The sequence below is a fragment of the Pinus tabuliformis genome, chromosome 4_1 (assembly GCF_031772625.1).
Source record: "Pinus tabuliformis cultivar Carrire ecotype Pingquan chromosome 4_1, CPIR1, whole genome shotgun sequence".
In the NCBI taxonomy this organism is placed as follows: domain Eukaryota; kingdom Viridiplantae; phylum Streptophyta; class Pinopsida; order Pinales; family Pinaceae; genus Pinus; species Pinus tabuliformis.
In genome coordinates, this window is record NC_142303.1 from 402695000 (window position 1) to 402707617 (window position 12618).

The 12618-nt window shown below is 35.6% G+C and overlaps 1 protein-coding gene across 1 annotated transcript; it reads left to right on the forward strand.

The window, feature by feature from the left end:
* Window positions 1-5636: 5636 nt before the first annotated feature.
* On the forward strand, window positions 5637-7071 carry LOC149176023 (17.4 kDa class III heat shock protein-like). The gene is made up of 3 exons (XM_089423010.1): window positions 5637-5787; window positions 6057-6443; window positions 6534-7071. The coding sequence occupies exons 2-3, from the start codon at window positions 6120-6122 to the stop codon at window positions 6795-6797; spliced, it is 588 nt and encodes a 195-aa protein (XP_089279136.1). The 5' UTR covers window positions 5637-5787; window positions 6057-6119; the 3' UTR covers window positions 6798-7071.
* Window positions 7072-12618: the final 5547 nt, after the last annotated feature.

The following is a 12618-nucleotide window of genomic DNA, read 5'->3' on the forward strand; positions in this document are numbered from 1 at the left end:
GTTGAAAATGTGGAGGCATTACCTGTTAGGGAGAAAATTTCTGTTGCTGACAGACCATCACAGCCTGACGAACTATTTCAGTCAACCCACCTTAAATACGAGACAAGCTCATTGGACAGATTTCTTAAGTGGGTTTGACTTCGAAATTAAGCATTTGAAGGGAAAGGAGGATAGAGTGGTTGATGCTTTGAGCCAAAAGGTGCAATGTGTGTGCAGACTTTCAGTCAGTAAATGGCAGAGTTCCTTACTTGAAAAGATACAATTAGCAGCTGATCAAGATGCTGAATACCAGCAAATTAAATAGCAAATACAACAGCTTTCTGACAAGGAAATACAACAAGGATACGAGTTAGATGATGCTGGATTGTTGTATTTTCATAAGAGGTTGTATGTGCCCAATGGGAATGATCTTCGGAGATTGATTCTGGATGAATTCCATACCAGCCATTACACCGGACATCCAGGGTACCAGAAAATGGTTGTCGCACTTCGGAAAGAATACTATTGGCCAAAAAATGAAAAAAGAGGTGGCTGAATATCTAGCACGGTGTCTAGAATGCCAGCAGATTTAAGGCAGAACATATGCATCCAGCAGGGTTGCTACAACCCTTACCCATTCCGGAATGGAAATGGGAGATCATTTCCATGGACTTTATAACCGGGTTGCCCCGAACAAAGAAAAACAATGATTCTATTATGGTAGTAGTGGATAAATTAAGTAAGGCAGCACATTTCATACCGGTTCAATCCACGTATAAAGCTGTGCAAATTGCTCATATCTTCATGCAAAATGTGTTTAAGCTGCATGGACTTCCGAAGGTGATAATCTCGGACCGTGATGTTAAGTTCACATCAGCTTTTTGGAGGACATTGTTTGCGGAACTGGGGACAGAGCTGAACTTTAGTACCGCCTATCATCCCCAGACCGATGGGCAGACGGAGCGGGTAAACCAGGTGGTGGAAGATATGCTGAGGGCATGTGTTATGTTGCGGCCAAAACAGTGGGAGGACTATCTCCATCTGGTTGAATTCGCATATAATAACGGGTATCATTCATCAACACAGTTGAGTCCTTTTGAGGTACTGTACGGGCGGAAGTGCCGCACACCCTCAAGTTGGTGTGGACCTGAAGATAGATTAAGATTGGGCCCGGATATGCTCAAAGAGATGGAAGACATGGTGAAAAAGGTGCGCAATAATTTAAAGGCTGCTCAGGACAGACAAAAAAAGTTTCGCCGACCGAAAGAGAAGGTTCAAGGAATTCCAGGTCGGAGACCACGTTTTCGTAAGGATTCAAACCAGAAGAAGTGCCTTGCAGTGGAGTGGGTGTGCCAAGCTGGCACCACGCTATTTTGGACCTTTCCAAATTCTGGCTAGAGTAAGGCCAGTAGCCTATCAGCTTGCCCTACCAAGCCATATTAAGATTCACAACGTTTTTCATGTTTCCGTATTAAAACAATACGTCTACGATCCCAAACATGTGATTCAATGGCAAGGAATTCGGGTAAGAGTAAAGTTGGTCATTATGAATAAGTTCTATTCTTAAACAGTGAATAACTAAATCTGTTGCTTTCGCAGGTCGAGCCGGAAGGCGAGGTTCTGGTCGAACCACTGACCATTCTCGACCGGAGAGAAGTGCAGTTGCGGAAACGAGCTATTATCCAAGCTAAGGTGCAGTGGCAGCATTACGGGCCTGAAGAGGCCACTTGGGAGGATGAGGAACTCCTTGAAAAGGCTTACCCGAATTTGTTTGAGAGAAACGGACATCGGGACGATGTCCAATCTTACGGGGGGGAGATGTAATGCCCCCAGCAGATTGTAAATGTGGATTTTACTGTAGTAAAAAGACAATATGATAGTAGTTGTTGTTTATGTTTTAAAAGAAACAAAAACTGTGATAAACTACATTATTAAATAAATGGAATATTTTCTTGAAATGCTGGCAGCCTCTGGGAGGTGTATTTCAAAGAAAGGAAGTCAGTTGTCATAACTGATTTGAACTGCCCTCCCAAACAGGAAAAGTCCTGGGGTGTAGGGAGGAGGTTCTGTGCTGTTGGGACAGACAGAAGAGGATTCTTTTCCAGAGACCAAAAAAGGAGGAAAAGAGGACATACTGAGAAGATTGGTTAAGTCTGGTAGAGACCAGATAACCAGGCACTAGGTGCTCAGATCTTGTTGAGGGCTTGAGGCTTGCAAGATAGCTCGGGGGAGAGAATTCTGTCAGAAGATGGATCTCATGGCTGGGTGGACGAGCAGACTCGAAGCACAGGTGACTGCTTGAGTATCTGATTGTGATTCTGTCAAACCAGGTACGGTTTTATAACTTCAAAATCCTTTTGTATTAAAGTGTAAGACTTAAGAAAGACCATAGTATCTAAACTAGACTTGCTATGGTTCTTTAGTACTGTTCCAGTGTACCTGGAATCGCATAAATGTGTAAGATAAAGGCTACCTGCTGATAGATCGGGTATAGGAACTGACTGACAGTTGATAAATACATGAAGGGTTAGAATTACGGAATATCTGAGAGATCTCGGTAAATATTAAGTTAGTTTATTCACTGACTGAATGATTTATTAAAGGTCTGTCGAAGGTGCAGTGTATAGCATGAACAGGCAGAAATAACCATGGAGTATATAAACAATAGTTATGTGTAAAGGAACATGTAACTGAAAATATCCGAATCACAACTATTAGTATATTTTGGAAAACCTTGAGATACGAGTCTGGACCAACCCAGATCTCGGAGAAAGGTCACGGCTGTAGCCAGAATACTCTAATGAAACAGAATAGGAAAGCGCATGTCGACATGTAGATACACATATTCATGATATATAAAACACGAAACTGAAAACCAGTTAAGAAAAGAAAAACATCTCACAGCTACCTGGGACTTTGTCCCTGAAGGTGAACCTATGCGACTTAGTTGCAGTTCTTCCATAAAAACTCACAGTGAAGTTATTCCCTGGATGAGGAACGAAGGTTGGAGGGTAGACCCTAAACCTCGTATAAACCCTCACACCCGTGAGACCCATATTTCTGGGCAGTATTACTTGCATAAATTAAAGAAATCAACGGAAATAGCATTGTACCGAGGTACCGAGAGCATCCATAGTAAAATGATAAAAACAGGACCACATGCAACCTATATGAATCTGTGTATAAAGATCTACCATTTTTGCATATCAACCGAAAGAAAAACACGAGTTCGGTAGCGCTGAGTTATACAGCGTCCATATGTACAGGATAAACAAATGTACAGACAGTCGAACACCATTAAGCCAAGCGGGCATATATTAAAAAGGAATAATATAACATATATCTAAATGAAAGGCTTATGCCTTCTGGGAAAACGAACAAAACAACAAGTTCCTGTCTGTCATCCATTTTAAGAACAAGTATTATACCCTGTTATGAAACCATATACATTTACAGCAAAATAGAAGTAGCATATAACAAGGACCTGATGCCGTCATTTACAAGGTAAGCCTCCGGCCAAGCCAAAGCTGGAAGCTATATAAAGATCTAAAGACCTAGTTCGACAGTTATAGAAAACTATCATGACCAATGAGGAAATAAGAGTCGGAACACTGTTTTCCATCTGCAAGTCGAACTTCCAGAGAACTTCAAACAAATAATGTATCATTCATAATGAAACCTCGAGGGCTCTCATGGAGAATACCTCGACGGACCCAAGTGCAAGCCAGCAGCCTCGACGGTCTGAAATAAGCATGTAGGTATAGCTTAGAACGATAGGTTCCGAGCCCTTTTAACTAAACCAGTAATTAGTAAGGGAACCAACCTGTAACCGCCGAAAAGTGAGCTGTTGAGAACCATTACCTCGACTCAGTGATCGGGTTGAGCAACCCCACCGGTGCTTGCCTGCAAAGAAGAGCAAAAACATAATCAAAACGCATCTTTCAGTGGAATAGCAGGACTTTAGCAGTGTAACAGTATGCGAGATTACCTGAGCTGAGCAATCCGGTGCTAGTCCCTTGCGGCCTCTAGAGCAGTAGCAGGTGAAACTGTAAACTGGGGAAGACCAAACCATAGTCGCGGCAGAGAGCCGAACTGACGGAGTAAACGCAAACGAATGAACCTTGCCCTTGATTCACGGGGTTTAAGTAATGAAGTGAAACCCTTAGAGTCATATCCACCCTTCGATCGCCAAACGAAATCTGGGACGTCCAAATGAAGCGGGAAGAAGAGGCGGGAAGGCCGAGGGCCCCAAGGCCGAGGTGTCACATGGCCTTGTGTACCGGCCATTCCACCTGTCCAGCGGAGAACCATAGTAGACGGTGCGGTAGGTGGAGAAGCCTGCCAAAACCTGCATCTGGATCTTCGAAAACCGAGACCAGCTAATGCTCCGTATGCTGGGGAGGGTTTAGGGGATTAGGTCCAGATGTCAACGCTCATGGTACTTTGAAGTTTAACACAGCTTAACACCACTATGCAACAGTAAAAGCCATTACTTGTATGCGAATTTATAACAGTATTATGGTGAACCCTATATAGTATAAGGTTGATAAATGTTCATTAGATTAAGCGCATAAGTTTGTACATGGTGACAATGCGTAATATATATATATATATATATATGGTTGCCTATGATAATGTTTAGTGTGTCCACTTATAAAGGAGTATGAGTGCTAGCATGCAGACCATAGTTCAACTTTTTTTTACTAAGTATATTTATGCGTGAAGGGTTGTTCGTAAGGGGTAAACTTTCACTCCTACTAGATGTCTCTAGGTCTTGAGCCATTAACTTTAAAGAAACCCAATTCTTAGTCAAACAAAAACAGTTTTAAGACAACTATACAAATTTAAATTATTTTTACCAAACTTTATTTTTTCTTAAAATTTCTTTGTTAATTGTCAAACAAAGCATTTTTAAGACAACTGTACACATTTAGATTATTTTTACCAAACTTTATTTTTAAATTATTTTTCTTAAAATTATACTTGCGGAAAAGCTTAATAATAAAGCTTTCCTTTTTAAAATTTTAACAATTTGGTAAACCAAAACTAAATTGAACTATTCCAGCTGTAGGTGCTTGTCCAGTTTTTTCCCTGTGGGTCTTGGGCCATTACATTTAAAGAAACAAGTTCTTAGTCAAACAAAAACACTTTTAAGACAACTATACAATTTAAATAATTTTTACTAAAACTTTTATCTTTAATTTTTTTCTTTAAATTTTTTTTAGTCAAACTAAACAGTTTTAAGACAATTGTACACATTTAAATTCATTTTACCAGACTCTATTTTTAAATCATTTTTCTTAAAATTATAATTGCCTAAAAACTTAATAATAAAACTTTGCTTTTTAAAATTTTAACATTTTGATGAATCAAAACTAAATTGATGGCTTAAAAGTTAAATGTTTATATTGTAAATTGGATTTTGTTCAGCGCCATGTAAAGCATAAATTATTTTTACCAAACTTTATTTTTAAATTACTTTTCTTAAAATTATAATTGCCAAAAAACTTAATAATAAAACTTTTTAAAATTTTAACATTTTGGTGAACCAAAACTCAATTGATGGGTTAAAAGTTAAACGTCCCAATTGTAAAGCTCGAGAACGTTCCACTCTCTTCCAATTTTTCCTCTCGAAGTTTCTATGTGCCTATATATCACGAGGGGTGGGATCAGAACTGTCAATTGAATTTGCTTGATCGATGTCCGGCTTCTAGAGTTTTGGTGTTTGGAATCGATTTGCAAAGAATCTCACCCATCCACTGTGACTGCCTGTAATCCATTTTATTTCTTTTTATTTCTTTTCAGAAGGTAAGTCTAATATACACTGTTATCCATTTTATTCTTTTCAGAAGGTAAATCTAATATACACGGTTTTGCCTTTTTGGTTAGTAGGGTTTAACATTTTTGGTTGCAGGGTTTAAGCTTCTGTAGAGTCTTTTAATGGCAGCTAGGGGGGTTTGAATAACTTTATGGCAATTTTTCGTCATCTTTTAATGAGGGTTTGAATAATTTTATGGCGTTTTTTTTTTGGAAATTAGTTGAGTGTAACGTATTTGCTATGGAATTTGGTAATTCAGATTGAGATTTGAGCGATAAAGAGTTACCTGGATCGTGCTCTGGAAAAGCTGGAGAAGAGTTACATGGATCGTGGTCTGCACTTCCCGGAAAAGCTGGATATGCAGATGTTCAAGCTGCAGATGCTCAAAAGTCAAAAGTCAATGGAGAAGAGTCACATGGATCGTGGTCTGCACTTCCCGGAAAAGCTGGATATGCAGATGCTCCCTCTGTTATATGACAAGCTGGAGATGCTCAAAAGTAAGCTGCAGATGCTCAAAAGTCAATGCAGGCGGTTAGATGGCCATCACCATGAGGAGAACAAGGGCGTAGCGGTGGACATCGAAGAAACGCCCAAGGAGTATGTGTTCTGCGCTGACGTTCCGGGCCTTACCAAGTCCGACATTCAGGTAAATGGCGAAAATTAAATCCAGTGAGCAGGGTGGGTTTCTTGATTAGGGTTTCATTTTAGTGACAGGGAGGGTTTATTTTTTTTGAAGGTGTATGTGGAAGAGGAGACGTTGCTGGTGATAGAATGCCAGGGAGTCAAGCGGAAGCGCGACGCGGTCGAGGATGAGGAGGGCTGTAAATATCTGCGAGTGGAAAGAAAGAGAAGCCCTAAGTTTGCCAGGAAATTCACGCTGCCTGGGGATGCCAATGTCGAGGGCATTTCTGCATCGTGTGTGGATGGGGTTTTGACTGTTACTGTGCCCAGGATTCCGCCTGCCATGGAGTTCAAAACAATTCAGATTTCCGTAAACTGACGATAGAGGAAGGCGTTTTGCTTAACCCTTTTTGTTTCTTTGTTCTTCAACTGTAACCAGGTGCCGTTCCATTTTTGTTCAATGGAATGGAAGCGGTTTTTTGTTTGGAGAAGTCTGGTTTTCCACTGGTGTCACACGTGATTTCTTGTTTGAAATTGGAACAAAGAATTGATATCTGTCTGTGTGGGAAGTCTGGTTTTCCACTGGTGTCAGTCAGATGTAATTTATTTTTTGAATTTGGAACAAAGAATTGATCGCAATGAGTACTCTGTTTTGGGATGCGTAAATGAGTAAATTAGAAGGGTAGAATGTCTTTTTCCCAATACAAATACATTATGATATGATTTTCTGTTTATGCACATGATTATGATTATGATTATCATTATGGATTATGTGATTTAGATGAGGGACATTATTGTGTAATGCTGTAAATCATTTATTTATTTTTTACTGTCAAAATTACATTGTTCTTTAAATTATACATATATTATAATATATATTTTTTATTTTTATTTTTATTTTTGGACATTAGTTAGCATTGGTGGATGTGAATATATGAAATGTTTTCATATGTATTTTAAATTTTATATGCCATTTGTTATATATATATATATATGTATTTTTATATTTTTGAATTAAATAATTTTTATAATTTTGTGTAAGTTTGTTAATCTAAAGGCCAATTCCTTTTCGACAAAAGGGGAAAGCCCTTGTAATAAAATGTTTTGGGTAGTTTTCATAAGATGGTGGTAGAATTTACCAAGAGTAGCCGTGATCCAATTGGGCTATGTAGTTTTGTTAGATTTAGAACAATAGAGATTGGATTTTACAGAGAAGATAAAATTAAGCTTATGCCATAATTAGCCCAAAACAAATTTTCAAATATGCAGGAATAAAGTGTGAGTTGTTAAACAAGATGCATCAACACAATGATGAAATTAATAAAGGAAGCAAGAACAACCTCTTCAAACAATAGAAATGTCAACAACAAGATCCTTCGATAATTAAAGATTACATAAAAACATAGGGAGCGGTTTTGGCAACCTCAATCCTAGTCTCTTCTTTGTGACAAATTTGTGCTTCTACAAAGATCAAAGGGGGCTTACATAGTTAAGGAGAAAACCTCTCTTTAAAATTGGTTTTATTTCATCTAAGGATTAGGAATAAGAGACTAGAACCCGAGGGGAAGAATAATATCTCATCTAATTAAGATTATCAACAAAGGTGAAGCCTAATAGAAGGGGTCCTTGATGAGTTATTATTTACCAACTTTTGTTATGCTCTTTTCCTTATTTTTTAATCCCTTTTCATTTACTTGAAAGCTTATATTAGTTTTCATTTACTTGAAAGCTTATATTAGTTCATTTTAATGCTCATATGCAGGATCTAGGCACAAAATATTTTCCATTACATTTCTTATTATTCATTGAATTATGATTAACATCAGGGAGCATTAGTGTATTATGTATTTACTTTTGAAGTAAAGGCTCATGCGTGGACAAGTTGTTCCAAGACATTACTTCAAGTTCTTATGCGTTGGGTCCACAAGCTACCTTGGTTGAAGAGAATTTGAAATGATGGTGTGGAGCATTTGTAGATCCATGTGTTGCAGAATTAGCATGCCACAAAAGAGGAAATCGACCACTACCAGATAGCCACTTGAGGAAGACAATAAAACATATATTTCATGGTTTTAATTATTGGAAGACGAATTTCTATGTGCCCATGTGTGCATATTCTTTTTTACTATAGATTGAAAGTACCCCATGTATATACCATGACTCTAGGTGCCCCAACACCATTAATAGATATTTTTGAACATAATTTGACCATGTTATTAAAACCCACAAGACTTATTTCCACATGAACTATTTATGAGTTGTAACCATCTGAGAATATATTATTCTCAAGTATATCTATATTTCAATATTTGTTGTAATTACTTGAGAATATTGAAGTCCCTTACATATTCTTTCTGTCCTCCTTTATACTCATGAACCTGCCTCCATATTTAGATAATTTTATGTTGTAGGGATGCGTGATACTTTGTTTTATCTTACCACATTCTCTTTGATTATGTGTTGGCCATCTTGCGTCTTATACTTAATATTATCGCAGTGTCATTTAGTCTTAGATACCATTTTAGGGTTTCTTTGGAATGATTCCAAGTGCAAACAAATTAGGGAAAATAAACTAACTTACCCTTAGGTTTGAGATTTAGGTTTTCAATTTTTGAGGATGATTAAGGAAAAAACAAACACTCTATTCCTCAAATTTTGCACATGGGCAAGTGAGAAGTCTATCATTATAATTATTTCAATCAAATTACAATTAAAAAAAAAATTATTGAAAAAAAAATTCAATAATGAAATCATAAGATTTCACTTATACCATAAACTTATCTCAAGTTTTACATGAGATAACTAATTTCAAGAAAAGAAGAAATAAAAATAAAAGCATAATTATAAAATTATATTCGTGATGAAATCTCCATCATTTTTATATAGTTTACTTCACATATTAATAAAAACTTATAAAAAATATTTTTTTCCTATTTATAATAAATTTAGATGAAATAAACTTATCACAAGTTTAAATGAGTTGACTAATTTCAGAAAGGAAGAAATAAAAGTAAAAAGATAATTATAAAATTATATTGTTATGTAATCTCTATCATTATATATAGTTTACTTCCCATATTAATAAAAAAAATATATAAGAATTATACCTTATAAAATTCCTATTATAACTATATAATATTTTCGTTATGAAATCTCCATCATTTTAAATGGTTTATTTCATCTATTAACTAAAACACTATAAGGAAATGTTTTTTTTTTTCCTTGGTGACAAATATTTATAGTAGGGTTTAGATAAACTAAAATCTTTAACTTTTCCTTATGAAATCTCCATCATTTTAAATGGTTTATTTCATCTATTAACTAAAACACTTATAAAGAAATGTTTTTTTTTTCTTTAGTAACAAGTAGGGTTTAGATAAACTAAAATCTTTAACTTTTCTAATTTCAAAAAGAAAGAAATAAAAGTAAAAACATAATTATAAAGTTTTACTCATTATAAAATTCTAATAAATATATATAAGGAAATGTTTCTTTAATTGGAACAAATTGGACTCACTTAAGTGGGCCTCCCTTCCCTCTACTATATACCGGGGAAAGTTATTGGACCATAAAAATGATATTTCCATTAAACCTGGTTTACATGAAATTCCAGGAAAAACGAATAAAGAAATAGGTAAATAGTGGGCCAAACCTATTTCGAATGGACCTAGTTGTTGTTGAATGAGATTGACATCGAGGTCATACAGATATAGAAGCCATTGACCAGCGCAAACGAGCTAAAAAGAATTTAAATTTTTTGTCCTGCGAAAAATATAAAAATGCGCAGGCAGATGAGCTTGACCATTCGTCGAAATCTCTGGACCACCCACAAAAATGCTGAGACAATCATCAGGAAATAATATATATCAGAATGTGGGTGAATATATATCAGGAAATAATAAGTTTAACCAATTTCTTGATGAGAAAAGGCAGTTTTATCGAAATTACCAAAACATTTGAATTTTTTTTGGGAGATCAGTGGCAAATTCACAAGGAGAAACAATTATGGATATTGTCTTCCGCAAGGCTCATTTGTTGTATCTCATATTATAAAAAATATGACTATGTATTTTTGGAAAATTGGTTATTAAGGTAAAATTTATTTTAAAGTGGTTATTAAGAGAAACTTATTTTAAAGTGAATTATTATTTATAAATAAATTTTATGTAAAATGAAGATGTATTATCTTTCAGATATTAGAAACCAAATTCTAATAATATTTTACTGATTTTATGAATTGTTTATATGTTTGGTGTTTTTTTCAAATTTTAGGTGGATTTATTTTTAAAAATTTAATATTCATAAAAAGTAAATTTTATTTGGTAACCGTTAATGTTTAGTGGAAAGAATCTAATCTAGTTGGTGACACCAATAAAGATGAGAATGAATGTATAAAGAAGTGTATTGATTGGTTCTTAAACATGAAAAAATAAGTCAAGTGAAAAGACAATATGTATAATTATTTCAACCAAAATTAAGTACCATATGATTTTGTAACAAGCAAGAAGCACCATATGTAATTGAAAAACACGTGCATTATCAAGGTTTATGTTGCTGAACTTTTAATTGTTTGTTTTCATTCATTACTTTCATCTTCGGATATAATAATGATGCAAGTTATATGATAACCATCGAGTCTTGATTGGAAAAGAGATCATAACATTTGAGGTTCTTGCATTCTACATGGATCATAGCATGTAATAAAAAAAAAATTGTGACCCCTTATTGAAGAAGAAGTGGTGTTAGAGAATATATTATTAAAAAAGAGTAAAAAATGAGAGTAGTGAGGTGGTGGTTTTAAGCTCCAATGGATTCTTGTAATGGGGATCAAAGATTAAAGAAGACCGAACTATATTTGGCCTTTAAAATAGGTGGAGACCATATGTGATTCCCTATAATGAGAGTAGTGGGGAGGTGGTCAATGAAGAGACATCTAAGTGAATGTAGGAGGGATTCCAATAGAACTATTTAGATGCTAAAAAATGAAGCAAGAATTGTGAAACTTCTTATTAACAAGGCAAAGGTCACCTATGGCATCTATTGGTTGTGGAAAATAATGTCGTAGGAGCATCTAGATGCCTACTCAACACATTTGATGCTTGGGATTTTCAGTGAGAACAGTGTGAAAAACATGTCACAAGAATATGAAAGGAAAGGAAGTTAGTATGCAGATGAAGTAGTCTCTTTAGTATGAACAATATCTTGATGATGCTCTCCTTTTCAAAATGAATTGTTCTAGGACATTCTAGTATGAGAACTCCCTTCGAGCATGACCTTTTGTAAATAATATATATATATATATATATATATATATATATATATATATATATGATCTCTAGAGAATTCCTTTGAGTGCTCCTCAATTAGGCTAACTATAGCCCTCAAGCCATGCTTTAACGACACAAGGCTGCCACATGTCTTTCCATGAGCATGTTGCCTTAAAATAATGGTTGTTAACTATATCAAATTGAGTGTTGGTATGGTACATGTCCTTCCATGAGCATGTTGCCTTTAAATAATGGTTTTTCACTATATCAAATGGAGTGTTTGTATTGTTGAGAAATCTAGGGCATCAATGGTTAGGTGATTTCTCTACTTATGATACTTGCTTGTGATAGATTTTTTGTTAAATTTAGGTATGTTCAATGCTTAGAGCAATTTATTTCAATTTTCACAGTTACCTCAATATATTTTCCAGATTAGCAATCACATCAGCATTAAAGTAAATTGCAGATAGAACATAAGCATAGATCACAGAAGACAAGCCAAGACAAGAGGACAAAAGATGTGGTGCTAGCCAGGGACAAACCCCAATGTGGGGAAACCCTTGATCAATTATTCTTATATGTTCTTCAATAGTTAAATAGAGAGAGAGAGGGAGAGAGAGAGAGATAATACATATACAACAAAAGTCAACACTTTGACTTATCTAACTAAGAGCATAGATCATCTCTAAATAGATGATACATGAGGTAGCTTAACTCAGTTGAAGACATGTTGCTTTAACTAATTCTCCTAGGTGACTCCATCACCATGCATTGTGCTGCACCTCGTCATCATGCTCCACCTCACTGTGTTGCACCATGCTGCACCCATCATCACTATGTTGGACCTCATTACCATAGTGTTGCACCTTATGTTGCATCTTCATGTACTGCAACATCTTGTTGTACCTTATCATCTTGCTGCACTCACCAGTG